The 26,382-nt window shown below is 32.6% G+C and overlaps 5 protein-coding genes across 5 annotated transcripts; 3 read left to right on the top strand and 2 right to left on the bottom strand.

Moving 5' to 3' along the window:
• The first annotated feature begins 381 nt into the window (after positions 1-381).
• LOC25493491 (protein RER1A) lies at positions 382-3,140 on the top strand. Its single transcript, XM_013601999.3, has 3 exons — positions 382-823; positions 2,303-2,483; positions 2,616-3,140. The coding sequence occupies exons 1-3, from the start codon at positions 480-482 to the stop codon at positions 2,667-2,669; spliced, it is 579 nt and encodes a 192-aa protein (XP_013457453.1). The 5' UTR covers positions 382-479; the 3' UTR covers positions 2,670-3,140.
• A 3,328-nt stretch (positions 3,141-6,468) lies between these two features.
• On the bottom strand, positions 6,469-7,805 carry LOC112420920 (protein TRANSPARENT TESTA 1; the record flags this gene model as incomplete). The annotated part of the gene is made up of 2 exons (XM_024780732.2): positions 6,469-6,903; positions 7,479-7,805. Coding segments are annotated over 2 exons (717 nt in total), but the record flags the coding sequence as incomplete, so codon positions are not given.
• Positions 7,806-14,326: 6,521 nt separating this feature from the next.
• Positions 14,327-16,719, top strand: LOC25493490 (caffeoyl-CoA O-methyltransferase). Its single transcript, XM_013601997.3, has 5 exons — positions 14,327-14,451; positions 14,649-14,728; positions 15,138-15,282; positions 15,893-16,024; positions 16,102-16,719. Exons 1-5 carry the CDS (start codon positions 14,371-14,373, stop codon positions 16,393-16,395), a joined length of 732 nt encoding a protein of 243 aa, XP_013457451.1. The 5' UTR covers positions 14,327-14,370; the 3' UTR covers positions 16,396-16,719.
• A 1,971-nt stretch (positions 16,720-18,690) lies between these two features.
• LOC25493488 (UDP-glycosyltransferase 84B2) lies at positions 18,691-20,115 on the top strand. The gene has a single exon (XM_013601995.2). The coding sequence runs from the start codon at positions 18,691-18,693 to the stop codon at positions 20,113-20,115; it is 1,425 nt and encodes a 474-aa protein (XP_013457449.2).
• Positions 20,116-21,139: 1,024 nt separating this feature from the next.
• LOC25493487 (cysteine proteinase COT44) lies at positions 21,140-24,090 on the bottom strand. Its single transcript, XM_013601994.3, has 4 exons — positions 23,448-24,090; positions 22,018-22,253; positions 21,709-21,849; positions 21,140-21,609 (listed from the first exon to the last, which is right to left on the bottom strand). The coding sequence occupies exons 1-4, from the start codon at positions 23,884-23,886 to the stop codon at positions 21,346-21,348; spliced, it is 1,080 nt and encodes a 359-aa protein (XP_013457448.1). The 5' UTR covers positions 23,887-24,090; the 3' UTR covers positions 21,140-21,345.
• Positions 24,091-26,382: the final 2,292 nt, after the last annotated feature.

The following is a 26,382-nucleotide window of genomic DNA, read 5'->3' as shown; positions in this document are numbered from 1 at the left end:
TAAGATTTTTTTTATCTCTCTCCTCTATTCATATCTCTCTCTAACTTTCTCGTAAAAATAATAAAATAAATAAGAGTCTGTATTTGTGTTATAATCATTTCACTAACTTTCTTGTAAAAAAATAAAATAAATAAATAAAAGAGTCTAATGTATTATAATCATTTCTTTCCAATGAATTCTTAAAATTCATAAAATCTTTTGAAATTTGAATAAAATCCATAAAATCTTTTCAATTCTTGAAGATTATAACACCCCCTTAAGCTAGACAAGATTCGTACAATCTCTTATCTTATCGCGATATAAATGAGTTTAGAAAAAAATAAAAAAAATAAGGTTAAACCGGTTGAAAACCTCTGAAAGCAATAAAACCCCAAAAAAACCAAGAAAATGGTCCACGACTATACTCGACCCGCAAACAGAGAGAGAGAGAGAGAGATAGAGAAACAGATATCGATTGCGTTTATTGATTCAAACACAAAATGAACACGGAAGACACATCTCCGGCAGCCGCCATAACACGGTGGAAATTCGAAGCATCACGGCGGTACCAACACATTCTCGACAAATCAACGCCGCACGTCAGTCAACGATGGTTAGGGTGCCTTGTGGTTGCATTGGTTTACGTTCTTCGCGTTTACATCGTGCAAGGCTTCTACGTTGTTTCGTACGGTCTTGGCATTTATATCTTGAACCTTTTGATTGGATTTCTTTCGCCTCAGGTTGATCCCGAGATTCTTGATGCTGATAATGGTCCTTCGCTTCCGACTTCTGGTTCTGATGAGTTTCGTCCTTTTGTTCGTCGTCTTCCTGAGTTTAAGTTCTGGTAATTTATAGGGTTTTGATTTGTTGATTGAATTGAATTGAATTGAATTGAATTGGATTGTTCTTGCTATGAAATTAGAGTTTGATAGGAATTTTATTGAATATTGTTAATTAGTTAAAGGAAATGGTTTGGGTTTTCTTTGTTGATTGATTCGTTACTTGATTTGAACATGGTAAATCTAATTGTGTAATGAAATCTGAAATTGGCACATCAAATATGTGATTGTGTGACTTGAATTTGGTGATGTGATCTCTCGTATATGGATCTTCCTTGACTGAAAGAACGGTGAATCTGATAAATTATAGCTGCCACAACCATTTTTTGGCAGCATCTTCAGCTTCAATGTTTATTGATGTCATGCTGGCACTCGAGAGGTGAGAATAAGAAGACCATTTTTTGCAAATAATACCTACTACAGCCTAGTCGTCTACAGGTTTCGTGCCTGTATGAATCTGTAAATAAGTGTTGTTCATCCTGGATAGTGGAAATAGCGGTTTGTTCAAATTCTGCTACGCGGCAGTGCTATTGTGTCGCTATAGCCACTATTTCACAATATTCTGTACTAAATAGCGAATCGTGGAACAATAGTGATATGTTCAAATTCTGCTATGCAATAGTGCTATAGTCTTGCTACATCCGTAATTTAACAACTCTGCTGCAAATACTGACTTTGGCACTGTGGCTAAAGAGCAAGTATCTTGAAGGTGGTTCAGTCAAATCTATGGGATGCTGTCATAGTGCTAATAAGTCAGCTGAGGCTAACAACATGGACCCTCCCTTTCGGTGGTTCAGCTAAGCTTCACCATTAACTGTTTTAGTGTTTAAGTTAAAGCTCAGTTTCTTCTCTCACACCTGTTGTAACTGTTAAATGTTTGTCAAGTAGACGTTTGTGTTATTTTCAAATAACTAGTTAACGAAAGAAACAAGTTTACGAATTCTTTGGGATTGAATACCCTAGGTTTCCGATTCTTTGGTATTCTTTGATGTTTACCATTATTCTTGAAGTTACTGATGCTGTGTGTTATTTACAGGGATATGTGCTCTACAAACACTGTAGGATTATCTGAATAAGATTGTGCCATGTGTGGAACTGAAACGATAGATAATGTGAAATTAGTTGATGAGTTTCATCTGTCAGTTCTTTTCTGATAAGAATCTAGGTTTTCTTTAACAATTTATGAATTGTTCAAAATGCCAAAAGTAAAAATTAGAATTATATTATGTTACAATTAGAGCTCTGGAAAGAGATCTTGATGGACAGAATAATCTTTTTAAGTTTCTTATGCCTGTCAGTGTCTCTCATTTTCTGCTTGCTTTGCTTTGCTGTGTTCACTTTATTACTGCATGAAGCTAATATCATTTTTTAGCATAAAAAATATTCCATTTGGACTTTATGCTCTTTGGGTTTTGTGCTTTGAAGCTATACAATTAGACTTGGTTTTTTATTTACATAGGAAAAATGGTTTCCTCTGTGAACAGGTACTCAATCACGAAGGCATTTTGCATTGCATTTGTGATGACTTTCTTTAGTGCATTTGATGTCCCCGTGTTCTGGCCAATACTCCTCTTCTACTGGGTGGTCCTATTCACGCTTACTATGAGGAGACAGATAGCTCACATGATCAAATACAAATATGTACCATTCTCGTTTGGAAAACAGGTAAATTTATATTTTCATTCATGCAAAATATTTTTATAGATATTGTGTGACTATTAGTAAATTTAGATTTTTTATATGATTACATCTTTGTTTCGGATGATAAATATTTGGTTTGTTTATTTTTTATTTTAGCGCTATGATCGGAAGAGAGCATCAGCAGAAAGCACTAGCCTTTCGGACAACTGATTTTTCAGGTTGATTTAAACTTCGTTTACTTCATTTAAATCACAGTCCCAAATGTAGCTTGAGTAAATTTTGGCAGCTGGAGCACATGAAGATGTGATGGCGTCCGAGAAAGGTTACTTTGTGTCTTGTTTGGACAACTGGACATCAAAATCCTAGTTGAAAAATTGTTAGACCTTGGACTTCCTGGCTGTTTTTTAAACTCTAGTAAAGGATTTAAACTTGGGGGTGAGATATTGGGATTATATCAGTTCTTTATCTCAATTCATCTAGCTTTATTTTCTATATCTGTATAGGTGGGCAAATGCATCTTATTCTTGAGTTCTTATTCAAATAATAAGTTTTAGGTAGCTTAAGTAGAGTAAATCCCCTTCAGTATTTGCAATGTCCTTGTATTGATGTATCTCTTGAACTGTTTCCCTTTTTACTTTTGAGGAAATCTCTTTTCTGAAGCCTACACACTTGTTTTTTTTCCCCCTCTGATGCAGGGTAAAATTGATAGTGATCTTTACTTTTCTTTGACTGAGCGATTTTTCCGAACAGCATATGAAAGCTTTAATGCAATAGTAATTTGGCTGATCAGTAAGTCATGGGACTTGTCTCTTGAAAGTAGGTTTATTGGTATACTATTTACTCAGGAAATTTACCTAGCAAACTTGAAGGTTGAAATTATCTAGGGTGAAATCAGTTCAAGTGTAGTTCTAGGAATTTGGAAATCAAAAATGGAATTAATCTATTGAAAGAAATTGGAGAAAAATAAATAATGAAATGTAAGGAAGCACAGATGCATCTGCTTAGAAAAACCCTCCTAGACCTGATGTGGAAACTTGCATTATGCAGCTATAGATCTTGCTGTTCAATCTGATTAATTAGTTTATATTTTTTAAAATGTATTTCACAGTAGATTTCGTGAGTTGAAAGAAATGTGAGGGATATCAATTTAATCGCCAATTTGTTTAACATTTGCTTTTAGAACCGAAGGGAATTTGGAACTCAGCCATGTTGACCTTCAGTTTTTGACGCATTTTGGATTTTAGAATCCTTGTTTTGAATAAAATCCGAAAAAAGAGTAATTTTAAAAAGAAAAAAAATAGGGCACGCCGGAATAGTGTAGGAGAAAAAAGTAAAAGTCTTATAATTAAAGCTACTTGGGCCTGACAAATGTTGCGGGTCTTCCTCGACTTCATCATGTAACTCTTCTTCATCATTTGTGCTCAAGACATGTGAAAATCCAAGTGGATGGAAATCACTTGGTGATTGCTCTTTAGATATCTAGAAACTGGCAAAGGTAGTTAATTAACGTTCAAATCACATTTTGAATCATTTACAAGCATCCACTGAAGGTAATTAATTATCGTTCGGTAATTGCATGTGAGTAATCACTACCGGTAGGTGCCTAGAGAAAAATCAGCAATCACTTGATGCTTATTTGAATTGAATTAATTTGTGGAAAAAAATTGGTTCGAAATGCAACAAAAATTTTGCATCAAAAGAAAAACATATGTGTAACAAAAATAATTTCCTGACATACAGTATTATGTTAGCCTTTAGGAACCGACCAAGTCTCCATCTTGCTACTGGGATGGCTGATAATTGACCCAAATAAGTCCCTAGATATATGTATTACAAAGCGTGGTCTAAGTAACTTTCAATTTTTACTCATCTGCACTTAATAGACAAGCATATTCCGAATCAAACATAGTAATATGTATATATTTAGCTGGTTGGGCCCATAGTAAATTCAGACTTTTTTTTTCTCTTTTTTGTGGTAAATTCAGACTATTTAAGTGAAAAGAAAAATAAAAGGAAAATTTTCTCAACAAAAAAAGAGAGAGAGAGAAAGAAAAATAAAAGAAGTTAAAGGAATACATCATACATGAACTTTTTTTTAAGGAGGAATACATGACCTTGGGTGTAACTAAATCTATTTTACACTGACTTCTATTAATAATTTATTATCTTACAATTAAATTCAAAATACATTTATATGAGAGATTGGCGTGATAAAATATTAGATATTCATTAAATATCCTTATAAAACTGATTTATATGAATTTTGTTGAGTAGATGTGTTTTAAACTCAAATGAAAGAGTGTATGTATATGTTATAAATAAACAACAATCAAAACTCATGTGAGGAGGGTTATCACTATCAGTAGGGGTGTTCGTAGTGCGATTTGAATCAACTTTAAGGTAAAGATCTAAACTAAAAATCATATGCGGTTCGATTTGGTTTGTCGCTTCACAAAATCGATTTTGTAAGGGTGCGTTATGACTCATGACTCAAACAATGTTATAAGATTATCAAAATTTATCTAAAATTTTTTGAGTAGTGCTTCATATGTTTTTGAGCATAAGTCAGTGTGTTAAAAAATCCCACATGATATGACTTGAGAATGTCTTTGTAAATAAAACTGAGAAATGGTAAAATCCTCACCTATCTATGTATATTCTCATATAGCTGGTGAAGCAGGAGCTTCATTTGTCTAAAAACTCATACATGGTTTTACTATCAAAATCGGAAACGTGCATGTGTTGATTTATCTGACAAACTCTGAAATATTACCGAAAAATGAAATAACAATTTGTTCATATTAAAATCTAGTCAAGTCTGACTTCATCCCAAGGTTTAGGTTCTGAAATTAATTTGCAACTATATTAGAAATGTCTACCTGTATCCAACTTTTTATTATATATATTTTTAGAAGGATTGCAGTGTGAGAATTTATACCTTTTGACGTAACATAATCTATATAAGTGTCAATATCCAATTATCTTTGATATTAATGGTAAACTTGATTATTACACAGCTGTTTTTTTTAATGAAAATTAAATTATATCATATCTTAATGATCTAAAATTGTACACATGGTTATTAAGAAGTCGTTAAAATTGTATGTCCATTTTCATACATACACATGTATTTGTTTTTTTTACTTGACGTAAATTATTCATAAATATCCAAAATTGCCATTATTCCAAATGGTTGAATGGTAAGCTCTCATGCAAGCATCACCACATATTTAGTCATGCCGAGAAAGAAAAATTACACAAATTAAGTTCCTTTATATGTATATATTTTGTTTATATTTCCACAAGATTTTCATGTGTATACAACACACTAACAATTAATTGAGAAAAATAGTTATGTATTAAAACAATAACAGTACAAAAAATATCCAGAAGTCCTAGTTCAACTGGCAAACTGCCGAATTTGTTAGGCCGGATATCATGACCAGGGTTCGAACCCTGGTACCTCCACTTGTGTGTGTGATATCTACCAAAAAAAAAAAAACAGTACAAAAAATTACTGAAAAATATTTTACAATCATCTTTATGTTTTAATTTTGTTATACGTCATAGAAATATATACTTAATTATAACATTCTTTGTTAATAGGTAAGTATGTTTGATATCTAACAATGACTTCTTGTTTTTTGATAAATCAAAGTTTATGTGAGTAATCTCATGATGAGAAATCCCAAGACTCAAAGAGTGTTATCAAATGTAATTACCTATTAACAAAGGATGTTATAACATTTTACCCTTTTACAAGTTAGGCAATGTTAACATGAAACATTGGAAAATTGTAAAATAAAGAAGAAAAAGAGTAGACTATTCTTAGGTACATAAGAAGAAATCAATCGAGATTTTAGTTTATACTTTATAGATTTAATTTATTGTACCTCATTTCTTTATTGTACCTCTATTTTTACCATGATAACAACTTGAAATTAAAATACATTTCCTAAAATAAATTGATAATAACACCACCCATAATCGTCAATTTTTTCCTTCCTTCAAGAGTACTAAAAAACAAACAAGAAACATCAATATAATTGAAACCTTAAATACCACCAGAGGAAGAAGAAAAAGGGCTATGACCAAATCCAAATGCTTTGATATGATCCTTAAGTGACCTCTTGTGTTTGAAATCTGATCCACAGATACAAAGCCAACGCTTGCCACAGTTTTTCTCATGAGTTCTCCAATCACCTTTCACTGCCAATGGCTTCCCACATTTTCGACAAGTGAATGTTTTTGAACCATGCTTCCTCTTGTAGTGTGTCTGCAGTGTTCTGAAATCCTTCAATGGCTTAGCTCTTGGATGCTCAATGTTGTTCTTACATCCCTTTGAACAACAATAGCATGGTAGGTCTAACAATGGTCGTGGATGGGTTCTTTTCAGCGAGTCTGGTCCTCTTCGATACTGCGAACCATGCCCCCACATATGCATCTATCACGGTATCATCAAATTGAAAATATAATCAGGGTTTCAAAAAGAAAAAAAATCTAAGATCAGAAATCTAGGTTTAGACATCAAAGTTTTTAATTTATTTGTGACTATCAAGGTTTAAAATATTGATTGCAATAAGGGTCGTGGCACAATCCTTGATATTATAGAGAATCACCGTCAAATCTAGCCGATGAAACCTTGATTGAGTTCGTGTTGCAAATTCAACAATTTAACAAACTGTTATGTCCTGAAACCCTAGCAACTTCAATTAAGTTTTCGTTGACCAGATTTGACAAGGATTATATAAAAAAAATTAATACAATATGATACAGTAAAAAAAAATCATTTTATGTTGTTCTAGTCTAATATACTCTCATGAAATGTGATGAAAAAGAGAATATAAATAATTTATGAGCATTTACCTAAAAGCTTATATTTTTATGTTAATTAATTTATTGATATTTGACAATAATGTAAATTGTTATGTATCATGCAAAACCTCATAATCGAACGTGAAAAGCATCAAACCTACAAAAAAAGATGTTATTGAGTTCTAAAAAATAAATAAACTACACCTGAAGGTTGTTGTAACGATTGAAAGTTTTGAGGCAGACTGGGCATGAGAAATGACTGAATCCAATGAGAATCTGTTCTTGAGTTGGTATCCAGTAATTGTTAGGAACATGATTTGGGACATTCAGAAATCCATTTTCATTTTGTGATTCACTTGAATTGTTAGGAAGGCCTATTTGTAAGGCCACTGTGACATCCTCAGCTTGATTAAAACATGTCTTATGACTTTCCTTTTGTGGTAAAGGTTCTTGTGAAGTTGAACCTAGGAAGCTACTTAACAAAGGTAGAGGCTGAAGATCGTTTTGATTCATATCAATGTATTGAGAAGAATAAAGTTACTTTGCAAGTGAATAATAGCTACATAATATAGACTCCTATTTATAATATGACATTATGACGGTGTAAAATATATTTACACCATATCAATTAAATCTTATTTTTAAATGCAAAACAATAAGTTCAAGAAATTGGCATGTAATAGAACATGGAAAAGTGTAGGAGTGAAAGAAATTGTGTGATAGGTGGCCAGAGAATATTACAGTTGAATGAAAAGGGCCTTTGTTACAACCTCATAATTTTCTCCCTTATGTCTACTTTCTCTATTTTAAGCCTAGATAAGAAATGCCATAAATTATGTGGACCATGAAATCCAAACTTAGAAAGTATTGCATATAAGTGGATTTTAATTATAGGGCAACAAATTTTGCACATTTGAATTTGTCAGATACATTTTAAATCCTTTCATTTTTGCATTTGGATAGTTCACTACATCTTATAATTTTCCCATTGGTTAGGATTTACAACCAATAAATGAGGAGTACAGATTTTCGATTAATGGAGGTTAAATCTTTATACAAAAAATTGTTACAAACATAATGACAGGACGTAGAATAGTATATATATAAATTATGATATACTCTACTTTTAAAAGTATACGTTAGAATTGTGATTTTTTATCCAACATAACAAAATTACAATTGTTTCTTAATCTTGAATATGACTTTTTCTCAACCAGAATATTTTAATGACTCAGAGGTAAACCAACAAAATTAGTAAAGAAATAATACAAACTATATATAGTAGTACTATATACTCTTGATAAATTGTGGGGACAATGTTGCTTGCTCTCTTAAATTTTGGGCCACTCCCTATCAATATTTATAAACCACTTTGTAAATCATATTATCTTTAAATTTTTAATTTTAATAATATTTTGAAAATATACTTAGGTTTATTAACCTTGTTATATTTTTTTTTTTTTGTGAACGAGAAAGAAATTAGAAGAAAGGAAAAGGGAAACTCAAAATTACTCAATGCAACTCTAGAAGGGAAGATTTTTTTATTTTACTTTTTTTATGGCAGAAAAAAATTTGGCTTTCAAATCTTTGGTGAAAGTAGAGTATATAATTATGATATACTCTACTTTTAAAAGTATACGTTAGAATTGTGATTTTTTATCCAACATAACAAAATTACAATTGTTTCTTAATCTTGAATATGACTTTTCTCAACCAGAATATTTTAATGACTCAATTACAATTGAGGTAAACCAACAAAATTAGTAGAGAAATAATACAAACTATATATAGTAGTACTATATAATCTTGATAAATAGTGGGGACAATTTTGCTCGCTCTCTTAAATTTTGGGCCACTCCCTATCAATATTATTTATAAACCACTTTGTAAATCATATTATCTTTTAATTTTTATTTTTAATAATATTTTGAAAATATACTTAGGTTTATTAACCTTGTTATCTTTTTTCATGAAGGAGAAAGAAATTAGAAGAAAGGAAAAGGGAAACTCAAAATTACTCAATGCATACTCTAGAAGGGAAGCTTTTTTTATTTTACTTTTTTTGCGTGTGTACTCAAGTCATTGGGAAAAAAAATATTCTCTTTCAAATTGTTATTATTAAATGCTTTTTATCGATCTCCGTGAGCATAACTCGATTGACAGAAACATGCATTGTTATATGTAAAGGTTGGAGTTCGAACACCAGACACCATTCACTAGACTATCTGACCAAAAACAAATGTTTTTTTTTTTTTTTATCGAAATTAAGTCGGTTAAACTACACGGAATTATATCCACTACCATAAGTCTTCTATAATTGCAAAAAAAAATTAAAAAAAATGGATAATACTAAATTACAGATAGCTTATCAAGGTCCAAAGAGTGAGCCAAAAAAGCCTTGTTTGTTGATAATGTTTACCTGCAGTTGTGAAAGCTCGTTGTTTTACTGTCACCTACACCACGAATAATTCATGGATAAATTGTTCCCAAGAGATAATTGTCCCTATTCCTTTGGCAACGGTATTATACTAAAATATTTGTTCCCTAGAGAATTATTCATTTTACATTCCAATGTTTCCAAAAAACTAGTTTGTATGTTGTTGACAAATAGGGTGAATGTTATTCGTAATTTTAATGACATCTTATCACCAACAGAAAAGAAAGAAAGAAATGATACAATATTATGATTGATAAATGGTTTCTGATCTACACTGTTAGACTCGGGTGGGTTTAACTTATGTTCATATGATGGAGGGGATACTCGTTCACTTGGTTCAAACGCCTTGGTACTGTTAGAGAGGTTGAGGAATGATTAGAGACAGACATCAACAGAGTTGTATTTTGTGTTTAGAGGAAGTTAAAACTCATGAGCATTTGATGTTGTCTTGTTGCAAATCGTTTACTGTTTGGAAGCATATATTAATTAGTGGTTAGGATGACAGCCCATGACTTTGAAGTTTGAACAATGATGGTGGAAATATTTTTGGCTTTCAAACTTTGCTGAAATGAAGAAAATGTTAAGAAATTGTCTCATTTAGATTGGTTAGCAACTACTTGGTGTCGGGGACGGACCCACGTCAAACATTTTTATTTTTTTACCTATATATACTACTCTATTGATGAATAAATTGATGAATGATAAAAGACTTACATTTAATGAATCGAAATAAAATTATACAAAATTTGCTTCTTAACTTAATTTTAGGTAACATTTTAATCCCAATTTAGTTCGTTATGTTATAAAGCTAGTGTAACGCCCCGTGCCAAGCACGGGATACATTTTATTTAAAATGTTTTAATAGGGTTTACACATAAATAAGTTTTTTTAGATATTATTTGACTTTTTTAGTTTGATTTGATTCAGAATTTTGATATTATGTAGTACTTTTTAAAATAGTGAGAAAAAGTACAACTATGCTTAAAATATAAAAATACTATAAATAATTACTATATTCTTAAAAATATATCTAATTAATAAGAGGTATGATTACCTCTGTTATAATCTACCATTATGGCTTTGCCCTCTCTTTAGAAATCTTCCGCCACCTCACCCCTTTTTTCCGAAACCTTCATCACTTACGATGTACCAACATGCAACGATGGTGCGATGAGTGGCCTCGTCCCCCGCACCACCCTTTTTCCGGTTCCCACAACAATTCGTGTCGTTGGTTTCCGATTCAACCAGTACCGCATCTACTACGAGTGGTGGTTGCTGAGTTGTTGATATTCATAAATTGTTGGTTGTCACCGGCGATCCTGTTTGGTTCTGTGTGTTGGCTTCTCAATGGCAGAACCCTGCGTTGGTTTGGTTGAAATCCGAAAGGGTCCGTTCTTTATCCTCTATTTTGCCACTGTTTTAGACCTTTTTCGCCGCCGTGTGGATTAACTATGGTAGGTCATTCGAATCCGCCGTCTCCTCCCTTTCTTTGGAGGTGGTTGCGGTTCTATGTTAGGCCAGAAATGACTGTTAATTTGATGTTGATCATAGCAGTAAACAGTTAGTGTGTGTGGATTTGTTAATTACCGTGTTGGCTGTTGAATCTACTCCCCACTCTCAAGAATATGTATGTGTTTCGTATCCCATATCCTTGATTGACATGAGACTGTGTGGACTTAAAAGTGTCGTTAATGCTTGTTGCAGGGAGTTGATGACACGTGATCCGATTTTGTGTTGAAGATCGATCAATTCGCCAAATTATAGACCCGCTTTGCCCTCACAAACGTCTATCGTTAATGGTATTCGTTTGTTAGAATTAACTAGGGTTGAATCCACTTTGTTGACTTTTTTTTATGTATTACCCGTTAGGGTGGACCCATGTCAAACACATTCAGGGACAAGGCCCTCACTACTTTTTCTAACATTTTTTTACCTATATATACTACTCTATTGATGAATAAATTGATGAAAGATAAAAAACTTACATTTAATAAACCGAAATGAAATTATACAAAATTTACTTCTTAATTTAATTTTAGGTAACATTTTAGTCCCAATTTAGTCCGTTATGTTATAAAATACTCCTTCCGTTTCATAATACTTGTCCATTTTAGAAGACAGAGTGTCTTGGTGTTGGTAAATTAGTAGATATATGCTCTTCTTCCAACACGTTTTGTTAATTCCCAACCAAACTTCCAAAAATACCCATGTGTGAGTTAACTCACGCTAGTGTTAGCGTGAGTTAATTCACGCAGGAGCATTATGGAAATTTCAGTTGGGAACGAGAAAAACAGTTGGGTGAAGAGTAGAATTCTAATTAGTAGGGAAGTTAGAGGTAGAAATTTAGTTTTGTTGGATTTATGGAATGATTAATTATCTTGCCTATAAGAGTTTGAATTTTAGTTTTTTTTTTTAAAAACGACTAATATTATTGAAGAACTAAAGTTACAGTCGAATTTTAGATTACCAGGACCCCTTTCTCTTAAAAATCGGAGGGTTAACGCAACAAAACAAAAAAACACATTGAAAGCCACGGTACAAATTGATATCAAGGTACGACTTGCACCTGAAGAAATAATTTCATATCCAAATTCCGAGTGAATCATCAAGTTTGTCCTTGAATTTGTTAAGATCGGCCAAAATTGTCTTCCAATGATGTGAAATATTAAATTAGTCCATGACTTTGGCATATGTCAATCAATTTAGTCCCTCCGTCCGATTTGGATGTTAATGGTGCTGACGTGGCCGTTAACCTCTCACAGGGGTCTTTATGTCAGATGTCACAGAAGCAGGGACTAATTTGGATGATAATGACCAAAATTTCCAAAGGCTAAATTGATTGATTTGCAGAAAATGCTTTTCTCTTTCTTCCCCAAATATATAAAATTTCCAAAGACTATTTCTTCCCCAAAATCCCCAAAATTTCTTCCAATAATTAGTGGTAACGTTCTTCCCCAATTCAAAAAACTTCAAACCCTAAGTATTTGAATAACTATCAAATTGATCCCTACATTATATTAAAAACCCATCAAATAAGTCATTGAATTATTTAATTAAATATCAATTTGATCCTTGAAGCATATATGTGCATAACATTGTAAAAATGTCAGAAGACACAACTTGATCCTAAAATATTACATAGGCAAAAGTCATAAGTCATAAGTCTTAAGTCTGAAATATTACATAGGCAAAAACAACCCAACTATGGGGCATTAACAAGTCATAAGTCTTACATATAAGCAAATTTAACTTTTTAAGTTCATTCAATTAATGATGTATGCAGTTCATATTATGGACCACATATATCATTAATTGAATGAACCTAAAAAGTCAAATTTATTTATATTTAAAAAGGGAGGGAGTATCAATGATCAATTAATTAACATTTCATTATGACAAAAATGTCACATATGATACATGAAGTTTTTGGTAAAATAGTTTCGCAACAACACACGTACTTTTGCCAAAACAAGGACACGGTTTTGGCACTAGCTTTTGAGGCAAAACCACCTCTTGTCTTTTCATTTATGGACAAACCAAATCTATGGCTGTAAAAGGTGCAAGAGAAAGGGATTGCTAGCTTGCATTATTTTATCTCACACGTAGGACCACAAAGATGCAAAATTTGCATTACACTTGAGAACAAAAGTCAGCCACTAATGTATTTCAAATGGAACATGAAGTCCTTAAGTGCATGTAAAACACACACCTACAACAAAGGAATGGCAACTGAATTTTTGAGAAGCAAAAACATACAATATCAAATACTCAAAGCTCTTTTTTTTGTTCTTTACATTGAATACTAATATTTTTGTGTGATTCTTCTTTCATCTCTTTAATTTGTTTTACAATTTCACACTTCACAAATATATATTTTTTTTTTCTTCAAGTAGTCTAGTAGCTAGAATTCACCTTTTTTCAAGGTGAATAAGTGGGATGTCTGAGGTTCGAACTTCGAACCCCAACCCCTGCATATAATTATGCATGTCCCTACCAACTGAGCTATGCTCACGGATATTATTATTATTACTTACTAACCAACTGACCAAATTTAAATATTTGCTTGAAATTGTTTAGTAATTTTGAATAGTTCACAATTCAAACACCTTTCTTGTGAAAATATTTAATTCACTCTAGACTTATCAATTTCTTTTTTATCAATTATTCATATTTTTATTTTATTTATTTGCTTGTAGAGGGTAACATAATTCATGTGTTACTATGCTATCACATTTTCCTTTAAAGGAAAAAAAAATACATGCATTTATATCGTACAATTTTATTTTTGTGGACTTTCTTTTAGAAATTATAATTAATTATTAATTTTTTAATGCCATGATATGATTCGATCACTAACGGACTAAGATACTGACCTAAAATAATTGAGTTATTTGGTCATTAAACACATGTTAATATGATCCAAATTTTAATTATAAAATGACAATTCATAACATTAATTATCGGTGAATTAATAAAAAAGAATCTTACCTAACCCTTCTGAAATTTTTATAAATTTTAATTAATTAATCAAACGAAAATGAAAGAATTTGTCTATGACAACACACTCGCCGACAGCTTTTTGGAGCATTAAGTTTCATCATTGAGAGAGCTTTTCATAGTCCAAGAAAATTAAGATAAGTAAACACACTAGAGAGAGATATGGCTGCCAATAATGAAAAGAAAGAGCAAAACATTCATCTCCCTCACGAAACTATCCTTAAGAGTGATGCACTACATCAGGTATATATATCTACTATTCTTTTCCTTCTTCTTCTACCGTAAATCTTGTTCGAGATCTTTATAACTAGTTGCAATATATTTTTTTGGAAATATAGTTGCAAGATATTTTTCTCAACTACTAAGTCTTATATTCGGTAATTTAATTAACACTTGTGTTCTGCTTTGTAATATAAAAAAAAAAACCTTGTATTGTGCAGTATATACTTGAAACAAGCGTGTTTCCAAGAGAACACCCATGCTTGAAGGAGCTTAGGGAGATGACACTAACACACCCTAAGTAAGACCGTAGATCTCTCTCTCACACACTCTCTCTCTCCCTCTAATGATTTTTGCAAGGATTATGCTAACGAGTGCTCTTAGGACAAGGACACTTGTTAAGGTTTCTACAAAAGAAAAAATTATGAAATTTAATGTAGAAAAAGTTGCTTTTTAATCTTTCAATAAGTTGAATGCATAATTTCCAAGATAAAGTTGCTACTTTAAGTTTTTTATCAAATATCTTAAAAACACCTGTTAACATTTCTTTTTTTTTAGACATACTCACAAAACATTAATCTTACCTGAATCCCAGACCTTGCATATATAATGTTTTAAATGAATCTCAATTACTCATATCTTCAAAGTTTACACATAAAGATGTATTAATTAATTAATTAATGACATACACGATTGATGTTGTAAAACAGGTATATGATGGCTACACCCGGTGATGAAGGCCAGCTTATCAACATGCTAATTAAGCTCATCAATGCAAAGAACACAATGGAAATTGGTGTCTACACAGGTTACTCTTTGCTCTCCACTGCTCTTGCTCTTCCCTCTGATGGAAAGGTAAAGCTCCACCTTATTATATTTTAGATTGCACTGTACAGTAGTTGCAATATTTATTTATTTATTTGGGAAGGGAGACTGCAATTTTGGATTGTAATATAAAACATTAGCAAAAAACCAGTTAATTAAAAATCAACTGACGTGTTAATTAAATATTAGTTAATTTAAGTTAACTTTTTATTGACACAAATATTGACTTATGTGTCTCACTCAAAAAAATAAATATCTCACTCCTTTCAAAAAAGAAAATACATCTCACTATTGTATCATTTTATTCTATTCTTAAAACATCATCTACACAAATATTTGTGTAGTAAGATGTGATTTGATGGAAAAGTTTAAAAATATATATATATATATATATATATATATATATATATATATATATATATATATATTATGTTAACAAGTTATATAACCAAACTTGTTTCATAAGAATATAGTAACTGTTTCTTAACAAGTTATAGAAAACTTGTTTCATAAGAATATTAAAATGAGTTAAGTAAGAAGGAATATATATATATATATATATATATATATATATATATATATATATAATCAAAAGTCATCATGAAATAATGTGTAACTCAGGTTTGATTCATTTTGTAAGGTATTGGCTTTGGACGTGAGTCGTGAATACTATGAACTAGGATTGCCAATAATTGAAAAAGCTAGAGTGGCTCACAAAATTGATTTTAGACAAGGACCTGCTCTCCCTCTACTTGATGAACTTCTTCAAGATGTGCGTACGTACATTTATTTTATTTTACAAACTTAGGATAAAAATTTATTATATATGATTAATTATATTGGTTACAGGAATATAACAAGGAGACATTTGATTTCGTTTATGTGGATGCTGATAAGGATAACTACATTAACTATCACAAGAGGGTGGTTGAGCTTGTTAAAGTTGGAGGATTGGTTGCATATGACAACACCTTATGGAGTGGTTCTGTTGCGGTTCCATCAGATGCACCGATGACAAGTTACGTTAGGAATTTTCGTGGTCATGTGATTGAGTTTAACAAACATTTAGCCCAGGATTTAAGGATTCAGATCTGTCAACTCTCAGTAGGCGATGGAATTACTCTATGCCGCCGCATCATCTAATTCTCATTCGTGATTAATTTGTGTGCTTGTTCTGTGTCTTTTACTTGAAGGGAAATGTATTTTACTTAGCTTTTTAAGGTTTGGTTCGGCCCCCAAACTTTTTTCTTTTGATATTTTTTTATTAATAATATATAGGACGATGTGTATTTGACACATAATATTTTGGGGTGCCAGTATAGCTGGGATTTCAAAAGAATGTAATATGCATGGTATTGTAGTTGACTTAGCGTGGCAACATAGTTGAGATGTCTTCCACCATTAATTATATTAATGTATGTGTCATTCATCAATTATAAAAAATAATTATGAGGATCTTTTCTCAAACTTGGTCTAATGGCCGTAAAATGCTAGGAACGGCGTTGTACATACATTCATCATGGTATTTGTGTTATTGCATGTGTAACACTTGGTTGTTGCATATATTTCTCTTGACCTTTATTTGGTTGCATGGGTAACTCTTAGTTTGTTGCAACATTTTTCTTGACAGTTAGCTTGTTGTATGTATTGTTCATTAGTAATGACACTAGGTTTATTACATGTGCAACACTTGGCTTGCTGCAGGGAATCCTCTTGATATTTGACTTGTTGTATGTATTTTTTATGAGTTGTGACAAAATTAATTTATTTCATGGGTAACACTTGGCTTGTTGCGCGTATTCCTTTTGACACATGGCTTGTTGCATGTATTTCTTATGAGTCATTGCACTTGGTTTATTGCATAGTTGACACTTGGCTTACGACATGTATTCCTCTTGACACTTTACTTTTTGCATGTATTTCTCATGAGTCATGACAGTGCATGAGTAACACTTGACTTGTTGCATGTATTCATGAGTCATCACACTTAGTTTATTGCATGGATAACACTTAACTTGTTGCATGTATTTCTCTTGACACTTGGCTTGTTGCATGTATTCCTCATATGTCATGACACTTGGTTCATTGTATAAGTAACATTTGGCTTGCTGCATGTATTTCTCTTGACACTTGGCTTGTTGTATGTGTTCATCATGAGTCATGACACTTGGTTTATTGCATGACACTTGGTTTATTGTATGATTAACACTTGTTGCATGTATTCCTCTTAAAAGTTGATTTGTTGCACGTATTCTTCATGAGTCAGTTCACTTGGTTTATCGCAGGGGTAACACTTAACTTATTTCAAGCATTACTCTTGACTCTTGACACTTGATAAGCATTTTAAGCACCCAAATGTACAAATGGCTGGGTCGTTTTGCTAAAGGATAAAAAAAAGTATGATTGTCATTTTAAGTAGTCTGCATTTTAACACATAAGCAATGACATTTCAATAAAATGAGTTAGGATTGGCCTAGAGTTTTGCTAGAGTTTATGGGCAGAATTTTCTTCCTTTTATATATAATTACCTTCATTTCACATAAAAAATAATAAGAATCACTTATACAAATTACTAAAATTCACTATGAAAATGTATTAATTTTAATTATTGTTTATTTTTTGTCAAACCGTGATTTTTTTAATTAAACAATTCATTTTTTTTGGTTACAATTAAACAATTCATATACTTTTCTATTTTTTTAGGTATACTTTCTTATTTATTAAAATTCATTATAGTAAAGTAAATTAATTATTTAATTAAAAATAATTATAGTTTGACCAAAAATTAATAAACGAATTATTTAATTAAAAATAATTACAGTTTGAACAAAAAAATAAATAATCACAGTTTGACAAAAAAAATATTTTTGAGAGGACAGTTTGACCAAAAATTAATCAATGAATTATTTAATTAATAATAATCATAGTTTGACCAAAAAAATTTTTTGAAGGAGTTTGACCAAAACTTAATAATAATATACATATAAACTTTATTTATGATTTTTTTTTGAGGAAAAACTTTATTTATGATTATTATTTATTTTGGTCAAAGTGTAATTATTATTATTATTATTTTATTTTTTTGAAACTTCGGTATCCGATGCAAAGACCGACTAATCTGAAGGGACCAATCCCACCGCGACCCCGTTCTAAGCCAGAGCAAGCTCTGTATGGACTTGCCCACCGAAATTGACATCAGTGGGAATTGAACCTTGAGAGGAGCAAACTCCAAGATCCCAAACCAACCCCAAAGTGTAATTATTTTAATTAAATAATCATTTACTTTCCTATTGTATCAAAATTTATGATAGTAAATGTAAACTCTATCGGTCTATATATCTGATAAAGTCGTCAATGCCATCTCCATGGTATTTCACTTCTTTGGTGCAACCAGTAACCATGTTAGTAGCAAATGAAAAACCAAACATTAAAATTCTCATGGTGTCAATGGCCTTACAAGGTCACATCAACCCTACGTTAAACTTCGCCAAACGCCTTATTTCAAAGGGTATCCATGTCACCATCGCTACTACAGAAGATGGTGGCAACCGCATGCTCAAACACACTGACAAAATTTCCTCTGATTCAGGAATCAAACTCGAGTTCTTTTCTGACGGTCTCAGTGTTGACTTTGACCGCTCGGATACAAAAACCTTTCTCAACACTATCCAAGAAAAGGGTCCTCAGAACCTTTCCAATCTCATTACCAACCTAACAAAAAATGAAACATTTTCATGTGCAATTGTCAATCCATTTGTTCCTTGGGCCATTGATGTTGTTGCTGAACATGAAATCCCTTGTGCATTGCTTTGGATACAAGCCTCCACTTTGTACTCAATTTACTACCGTTACTTCAAAAACAACGACTTGTTTCCCAAGTTGGATGTTCCTAATGAGAAGGTGCAATTACCTGGGTTACCAGTGTTAGAGGTAAAAGATCTTCCTTCACTGTTGCTTCCTTCTAGTCCTCTTCATTATAAAGAACTTATGGCTTATTTTATCAAAGCTTTGGATAAAGTGGAATGGGTTTTAGGTGCTTCATTTTTGGAAATTGAAGAAGAAATAGTGAAATCAATGGATTCATTAACTCCAATTTATCCTATTGGACCATTGGTTTCACCATTTCTATTAGGTGAAAAGGAAACAAGTAATGTTAGTGTTGATATGTGGAATGCAGAAGATGCATGCATAGGTTGGCTTGATAATAAACCAAATTCATCAGTTATTTATATATCATTTGGTAGTTTGGTTGTGTTATCACAAACACAAATGAATAACATAGTTACAGCTTTGAAGAATAGCAACAAGAATTTTTTGTGGGTTGTTAAGCCAGCAAATAATGGAGGATATGAAACAAAGGATGCTGCTTATGAATTACCAAAAGAGTTTTTGAAAGAGACTGAAGGGAGAGGTTTGGTTGTGAAATGGTGTGCACAGGAGAAGGTGTTAATGCACCCTGCTGTTGCTTGTTTTCTAAGTCATTGTGGTTGGAACTCAACACTTGAGACATTGATAACTGGTGTGCCTGTTATTTGCTGGCCTTCTTGGCTTGATCAACCAACAAATGCAATGCTTATTGAGAATGTGTTTAGGAATGGGGTGAAAGTGAATTATGGGGAAGATGGGGTTGCAAGTGTAAAAGAGATTGAGAGGTGTATTAGGGAGGTTATGGAAGGGCCTAATGCTGGTGAGATTAAGAAAAGGGCTATGGAAATTAAAGATTCTGCAAGAAAAGCTTTGGAGGAAGATGGTAGTTCTAGTAATAATTTCAATCAATTTATAAGTGAATTGATTGTTAAAAACAATTCAAGGGAACAGCAGAAAGCTTTAGATACAGAAGTAAATGTTGAGCTTCAGTTTTAGATAGCTTTTGGTTCTTGTGCCCCAATGATTTTATATTTATCTTTTCGATTAATAATGCTAGCGTGCATATGTGCTATTCTGTCCAATTTACTAATGCACTTCAATAAAAATTGGTTCTCCACATTTTATATTTGTATTCTCCATAGTAACACTATTAATCTTTATAGGTCTCAAAAGCATAGCAAATTATTTTATATCTGTATAAAATTTTACATTGATGATATATACGAATTCGTTTACAATAAATCCTAACCGTTCAGATCAATTTAATCTAAGGGGTTTGATTTATTCACTTAACATTGTAATGTGACACTTTCTTCATTCTTTTTACACTTTCTTTCCCCTTTTCTTATGGAAATCCACCACTAACAAAAGGGAAGATAGAAAGGCATGAGTTGCCATCACTGGACACCCATCGACCATCGACTGCCACCGTCATCAAGACACGGTACATTGTTTTGATAGAGCGTTTTTCACCACTGCTTCATCTCTCAACCACCATCATCTTGCCGCCACCTTCATCGATCATCGCGATGCCATCGTCATCAACCCCCTGTCATTATTTTGATAGAGCGATGTTCTGAGCTTGGAAAACTCAATTTCAATCAGTTGTTAATTACACTTTTGGTTGTTCGTATACTACTTTACGCTACAAGCCCGCTAGGAAATTACAGTTTTGTGGTATTTCAAAAAGGGGTGAATACCTAATTGAAAACAATTGTATCAGCAAAGTTATTTTTCTGATCGGTTACTTTGGATTTGTAAAAAAGGAATCATTTATGCCCAAAAGAACAAGTGCAATTAGAGTATTACTAACACTGTCATTGCCTTTGAGATAAACTTTCTTTTAAGGCCATATTGGGACATGAATAATACTAACAACTGCTGTCATATGATAAGCTAATTGGCATGATTTTTATGAGTGCTTGTAGTATTAGTCATGGAATATGACATGCTATTGGTATTTGCTATAATTTGTAATGGTGTACCATTTTTTCATATTGAAGAGCAGTGATGCAGGGTGTTGGCAAAAATCTATATAAATCCACAATATAACTAGCAAGTTGAAATCAATTCAAATTAAACATTGAAATCAAATAACAGTAGTGAAAGCTGGTAGGTGCAGCTTTCACGTAAAGAAAATAGTAATACTCTATTTACAATATTAAACCAATAAGCATATATAATTCAATAGGAATATTTAACACTTGAGATACTGTTGGTGGTGTTTCAAGCACTGCTAACAAGCTCTTCATTGTTTTCATAAGCTGAATTTTGACCATACTTCACTGGGTATGAGGCTTGCATTGCAATTCCACACTTTCCTGTATTGATCTTTTTCACATTACGTTCCAACTTGAAGTAACCATCTTCACCCCAATTTGTACCCCATGAATTCCTAACCAACCAATAATCAACACCATTTTCAGAACCATATCCAACAACAACCACACCATGATCCAAGTTTGTTCCACATCTACCAGTAAATACACCCTGAAAAATTAATATAAAAAAGTCGAGGTTAATATGGACCGTCTAATTTTGATCAAACAACTTTCAAATATGTGATTATATGAGTATGCGTAAGCTTACCGATTGATAGAGTTGCAAAGCCCGGCCACCGGCCTCAATAGCAACGCTCACAGGTTGATGAGAAACAGCTTTCTTTAATGCATTTTCATTATAAGCTGGAACATCTTCATATCCATCAATGCTCACTACCTTGGCATTTTTCTGCAGCATTACAAGTACCCATATAATATTAGAAAAACAATTCTTTCTTGAACGTGCGACACAATCAATCAAGATACATTAAAGATTGTGCCATAGTTATTTTTAATATTATCTTGTAGTATTTTTTATTAGTATAAGGTAATATGTTATTATAATTAAAATGCTTACCCTTGTTGGATCACATCTACCCTCAAATCCCTTATATGGATAGTCTTGTTCAGTGTCTATGCCACCATTTTCAACGATGAATTCAAAGGCATAGTCCATGAGACCACCATTGCAGCCTTCATTGAAAGCTCTGTCACAATCAACAAGCTCTTGTTCTGACAAAGACACAAGCTTCCCTGTGACTATCTTGTTTATAGCTTCCACTGTGGCTATTGTTGAGAACGCCCAACAACTTCCTGTGATGTACAAGAAAATATAAATTAATAAATAAACTATAATAGAATTAATTAATCCAATATTAATAGTCCAATATTTAACTGTAGGTCAAACTCTAACATTCAAACTTCAATCAAATCCAACCTACCATTACTTACCAATTTTTTAATCAAAGTTTGTTTAGCACAAATAAATTAAAGGCCATCAAAGTATGAATAATGAATAATTAATAATTAGTGATCAAATTTCCGAAAAATAAAATTAATGATCAAGTGTGATTTTAGTCTTCCTAAAAATCTCATTTGCACCTTTTTTTACATTAAGATGTCTTTTAAAAAATTAATATTTGAACTTAAGAGATCAAATTAAGATCACGTTTTCATGGCTTATACATTTCTTTTATTCAAATTAACACATGATATAAAGTCATAATATAAAAATCTATCTATGTAAATCCTAGCTCAACTGGCAAATGCCGAAATTGTTAGGCCGGATGTCATGACCGGGGTTCGAACCCCGGTACCTCCACTTGTGTGTGTGAGTTTATAATAGTTTTGTCATTTCGTCTATCTACCAAAAAAAAAAAAATTATCCATGAAATTGAGTAAAAATATTTTTGTCTAATATTAGTTTTTATTAGTACACAATATTAGTTTAATTAACTGCAACTTAATTTCTACCAAAAAAAAAAGATTCATTATCACTACCAATTGAATTAAGCTTATGGGATCATATTCTTTGCTTTAAAGAAAAACATTCATTTCTAAATAGATTGGAATTTCTGCATAAACAAAACTAAAATTGAAAATAAAATGCACAGCAATTAGGTAATTGTACTTTTGGACGGAATTGACCTATTTATTCTTAATAAACTATTTTGGAAAATTAAGTATATGCTTCTCAAAGTATATAAAAAATAAAAAAATAAAAAAGTTTTTTCATATTTCCTTCAAAAATTTTTTTTTTTTTTCATATCTAGAAGAGTGTCCCAATAGATAATAGATGCAAGTGGCCTTTATTGGGAAAAGATAAAGTTCTATACAAAAAGAACCATATAAAAAAGATTTAAACATATATCGGAAAAGATAAAGTTTATGTTGTAAATTTAAATAGAGTCCTTAAGGGATAAGTAACCTTTTTTTTAGGCATCCGATACGTAACTAAACCTTAACAAAGAAATTGCAAAATGATAGGGAAACCTAAAACAAACTTACCACAACTTCCTTGATCTTTGATATGAGCAACTGCACCTTTCGACCTCCAATCAACATGCACCGGCAACCGATCACCGGAATTAAAAGCATACCGGTGACCGGTAGTGATCTTGATTTTCATAACGTTACGTTTGGCATCATTCTTCGTACCCAAATACATGTTGCGATATTCCTCGTTGGTCATATCGGCAAACTTGTTCAACCCTACTTTGTATGTGTAATTTTGAGCATTGTGCTCATCGATGAATCCTAAATTATCCTTAAAAATTTCAAACCTTTGATCTTTCTCTCCTAAACCATTATACACCTTATGGTGTTTTACCAACCATTCCTCGTACATGGTCATGACCTCCTCATTGCTACGCATGGACGTGTCCATTGCCAATGACAAAGTGATCAAGGAAAAGAAGAGCAATGAGGTTATGGTGATTGATGCCATGGTTGGAGTTTGGCTAAGGAGAGAAAGGGTGGTTAGGCTTTGATGAACTAGTTGGAAGTTTTTGGTGTGAAGAGGATAAGGTGGGAGTATGGGTATTTATAGAGAGGAAAAAACTGTTTTAAAATTCGAAGAGATTTGATGAATGCGAGGAAAATTAAATAACTTAGGCAAGTGGGGTTTTCCATACAATTGAGGTGCGAAAATTATTTTTTTTTAAAAGGAGAGGTGCGAAAATTATAACATAATGTATTTAAGAATTACTGCCACACCATGTGATGTTTTTTTTTTACTAAACACACCATGTGATGATGAATAATTGAAATCTAAAGTTAGAGAAATTAACCTATTCCTTGCATTATTGCGATTAATTATTTCATAAGACACACTTACTTGCCTAAAAGAAATTATTGTTACTTTTTTTTTCTTTTCTTTTTTTCATGAGAAGTTATTGTTCCATACTTTCATAGTACTTTTTTTTTATAATAGCATTAAAATTTGTTTTAAAAACTATTAGAAAAAATGTTTTAAAATAAAATCTCACTTTGGAAAACTATGTTATTTTAGACCCGTTGCAGTGGTTCTCTGTTTTAAGTTAGAGCATTGCTATATTTTACGAAAGGATTTGAACACAAAAGACAAGAAAGCGTTAAATATAGCAAACAAGGAGGGGTAGGTAGGTATTACTAGGAGTGGTAGGTGTAATTAGGATCTTTTAACACATTCTTCACTTTCATGTTGCTGACATTTCGTAAAAACTACTAGCATTTCTCTTTAAGGTATGAAATTTTAAGTTAATTCAAACAATTTATATTAGGGCTGGACAGCGGTCGGACTCGGTCGGAATTCGGTCCAAAAACTCTAAACCGGGAGGCAACCGCGGTTTATAAATTAGAACCCATTTCCGTCCATTTGATTGTTCGGTTACGGCGGGTGACGGGTTGGTCGAAACACGGTTTAGCGGTTCGGTTTATGCGGATATGAAGGAACAAAAACGCTGAAAAGCCAAATTTCAAAGTCATAGACAAAAATTCTGAAATATACCATTGATAAAGATCATCAACCAGCAGTAGTATTATACAAAAATTACAAACAAAAAGAAACTTTAAAACATCAAATTTTAAGTTGTACAACAAACAAGAACATCAAAATTGGAAAACTCATGTCAGATCTACTTTGTGGAGGAAGATTATCTTATTATTTGAGTCAAATGATAAGAGTTTTGAAACTCATGTCACACATATGATGGGGTTTGGAGAAGAAATAGAAGAATTGTGAAGAAGAAAATGAGGAAAGAATTTGGAAGAGAGAAAAGAGAGATGGGTAGTGTAGAAGTAGAAGCTTGAAAAGAAGGAGGGATAGTTGTTGGTAACAGGTTGTGGTTCTTGAGAGAGAGGGGTGGGTGGCGGCTTCAATTTAGAGAGAGAAAGGAGATTTAGAAATGAGAAGAAAAAAAGGTTTTATATCAACCCTAGTATACTAAAATGCTGAAGAAAAAAATAATAATAAAAGCTATTATCGGTCGGTGATGGGTTCCGCTGGATTGGATATCCCCACCCGAACCGTCCAACACTATCCACCTTTAACCGTGTCTCTTTAAACTGCTTAAACCGAGTTGCCCGCGGAACCGACCCGTCTACCCGCGGGCCTATCGGACCGGACGGATTGGGCCGGATTCGGTTTTTTTGTCCAGCCCTAATTTATATCATTAGGTTTGCAAAATAATTAAAATATTACAATTATATAAGTTTTAATTTAGTAGTAATTTTAACAATGGTGGTTGAATATGGTAGTAGTTGGCAAACCACAGTCCGATTAGTAATCAATAGTGGTCAGAGCTGTGATCGACAATGATCATAGTGATGGTCGGGGTGGTCGGAGTGGTGGTTGCCGACGGTTAAATGGTAGCAACATTGTTTATTATAAGTGCATGGAGTGGTGATTGACAACACTCGAAGTGGTGGTCGAAGGTGTTCAAAGTGGTCGTTGGAGTGGTGATTGACAACACTCGAAGTGGTGGTTAAAGGTTGGCAAAGTGGTTCTCATAATGGTAGTCATGTTGGAGATCAAAGATGGATTGAGTGGTGATTAACGGTGGTTGGAGTGGTGACCAACGCTGGCAAGAGTGGTGGTTTTCGATAGGGAAAGTAGTACTTGATGGTGGTCAAATTGGTGATCAACGATGAATGGAGCGGTGGTCAAAGTAGTGGCCAATCATGATCAAAGTGGTAGTTGGTGATGGTCAAAGTGGCGATTGAAAACGGTCGAAGCAACGGCTAGTGGTGGTTGGAGTGATGACTAGAGTGATAGTCTTTAGTGGTCATATTGGTGACCAGAGAATGATGAAGTGGTTATCAGCCTTGAACTTTAGGCGTTCTTCATGCTTTTGATATGGTTTTGGGTTGCTAGGTTTGCGTCGTTGTTCCATTGATTAGAGACATGGGTCTGCCACTGCTTGTTTGTTGCGTTGAGGTTTATGTGTTGTTACCTTTCGGTTTT

Source organism: Medicago truncatula, chromosome 4 (assembly GCF_003473485.1).
Source record: "Medicago truncatula cultivar Jemalong A17 chromosome 4, MtrunA17r5.0-ANR, whole genome shotgun sequence".
NCBI classification, from domain to species: domain Eukaryota; kingdom Viridiplantae; phylum Streptophyta; class Magnoliopsida; order Fabales; family Fabaceae; genus Medicago; species Medicago truncatula.
This window is presented reverse-complemented; position numbering and strand designations above follow the sequence as displayed.

Bases quoted from the DNA above. Each gene is read 5' to 3' on its own strand.
- LOC25493487 (XM_013601994.3), bottom strand. From the start codon at position 23,886: ATGGCATCAATCACCATAACCTCATTGCTCTTCTTTTCCTTGATCACT. The intron at 21,850-22,017 runs GTAAGCATTTTA...GTAATGCTGCAG, and splicing joins GTAGATGTGATCCAACAAGG to AAAAATGCCAAGGTAGTGAG. The intron at 21,610-21,708 runs GTAAGCTTACGC...TTAATTTTTCAG, and splicing joins CTTTGCAACTCTATCAATCG to GGTGTATTTACTGGTAGATG.
- LOC25493488 (XM_013601995.2), top strand. From the start codon at position 18,691: ATGGTGTCAATGGCCTTACAAGGTCACATCAACCCTACGTTAAACTTC.
- LOC25493490 (XM_013601997.3), top strand. From the start codon at position 14,371: ATGGCTGCCAATAATGAAAAGAAAGAGCAAAACATTCATCTCCCTCAC. The intron at 14,452-14,648 runs GTATATATATCT...TGTATTGTGCAG, and splicing joins AGAGTGATGCACTACATCAG to TATATACTTGAAACAAGCGT. The intron at 14,729-15,137 runs GTAAGACCGTAG...GTTGTAAAACAG, and splicing joins ATGACACTAACACACCCTAA to GTATATGATGGCTACACCCG.
- LOC25493491 (XM_013601999.3), top strand. From the start codon at position 480: ATGAACACGGAAGACACATCTCCGGCAGCCGCCATAACACGGTGGAAA. The intron at 824-2,302 runs GTAATTTATAGG...CTCTGTGAACAG, and splicing joins CTTCCTGAGTTTAAGTTCTG to GTACTCAATCACGAAGGCAT. The intron at 2,484-2,615 runs GTAAATTTATAT...TTTTTATTTTAG, and splicing joins CATTCTCGTTTGGAAAACAG to CGCTATGATCGGAAGAGAGC.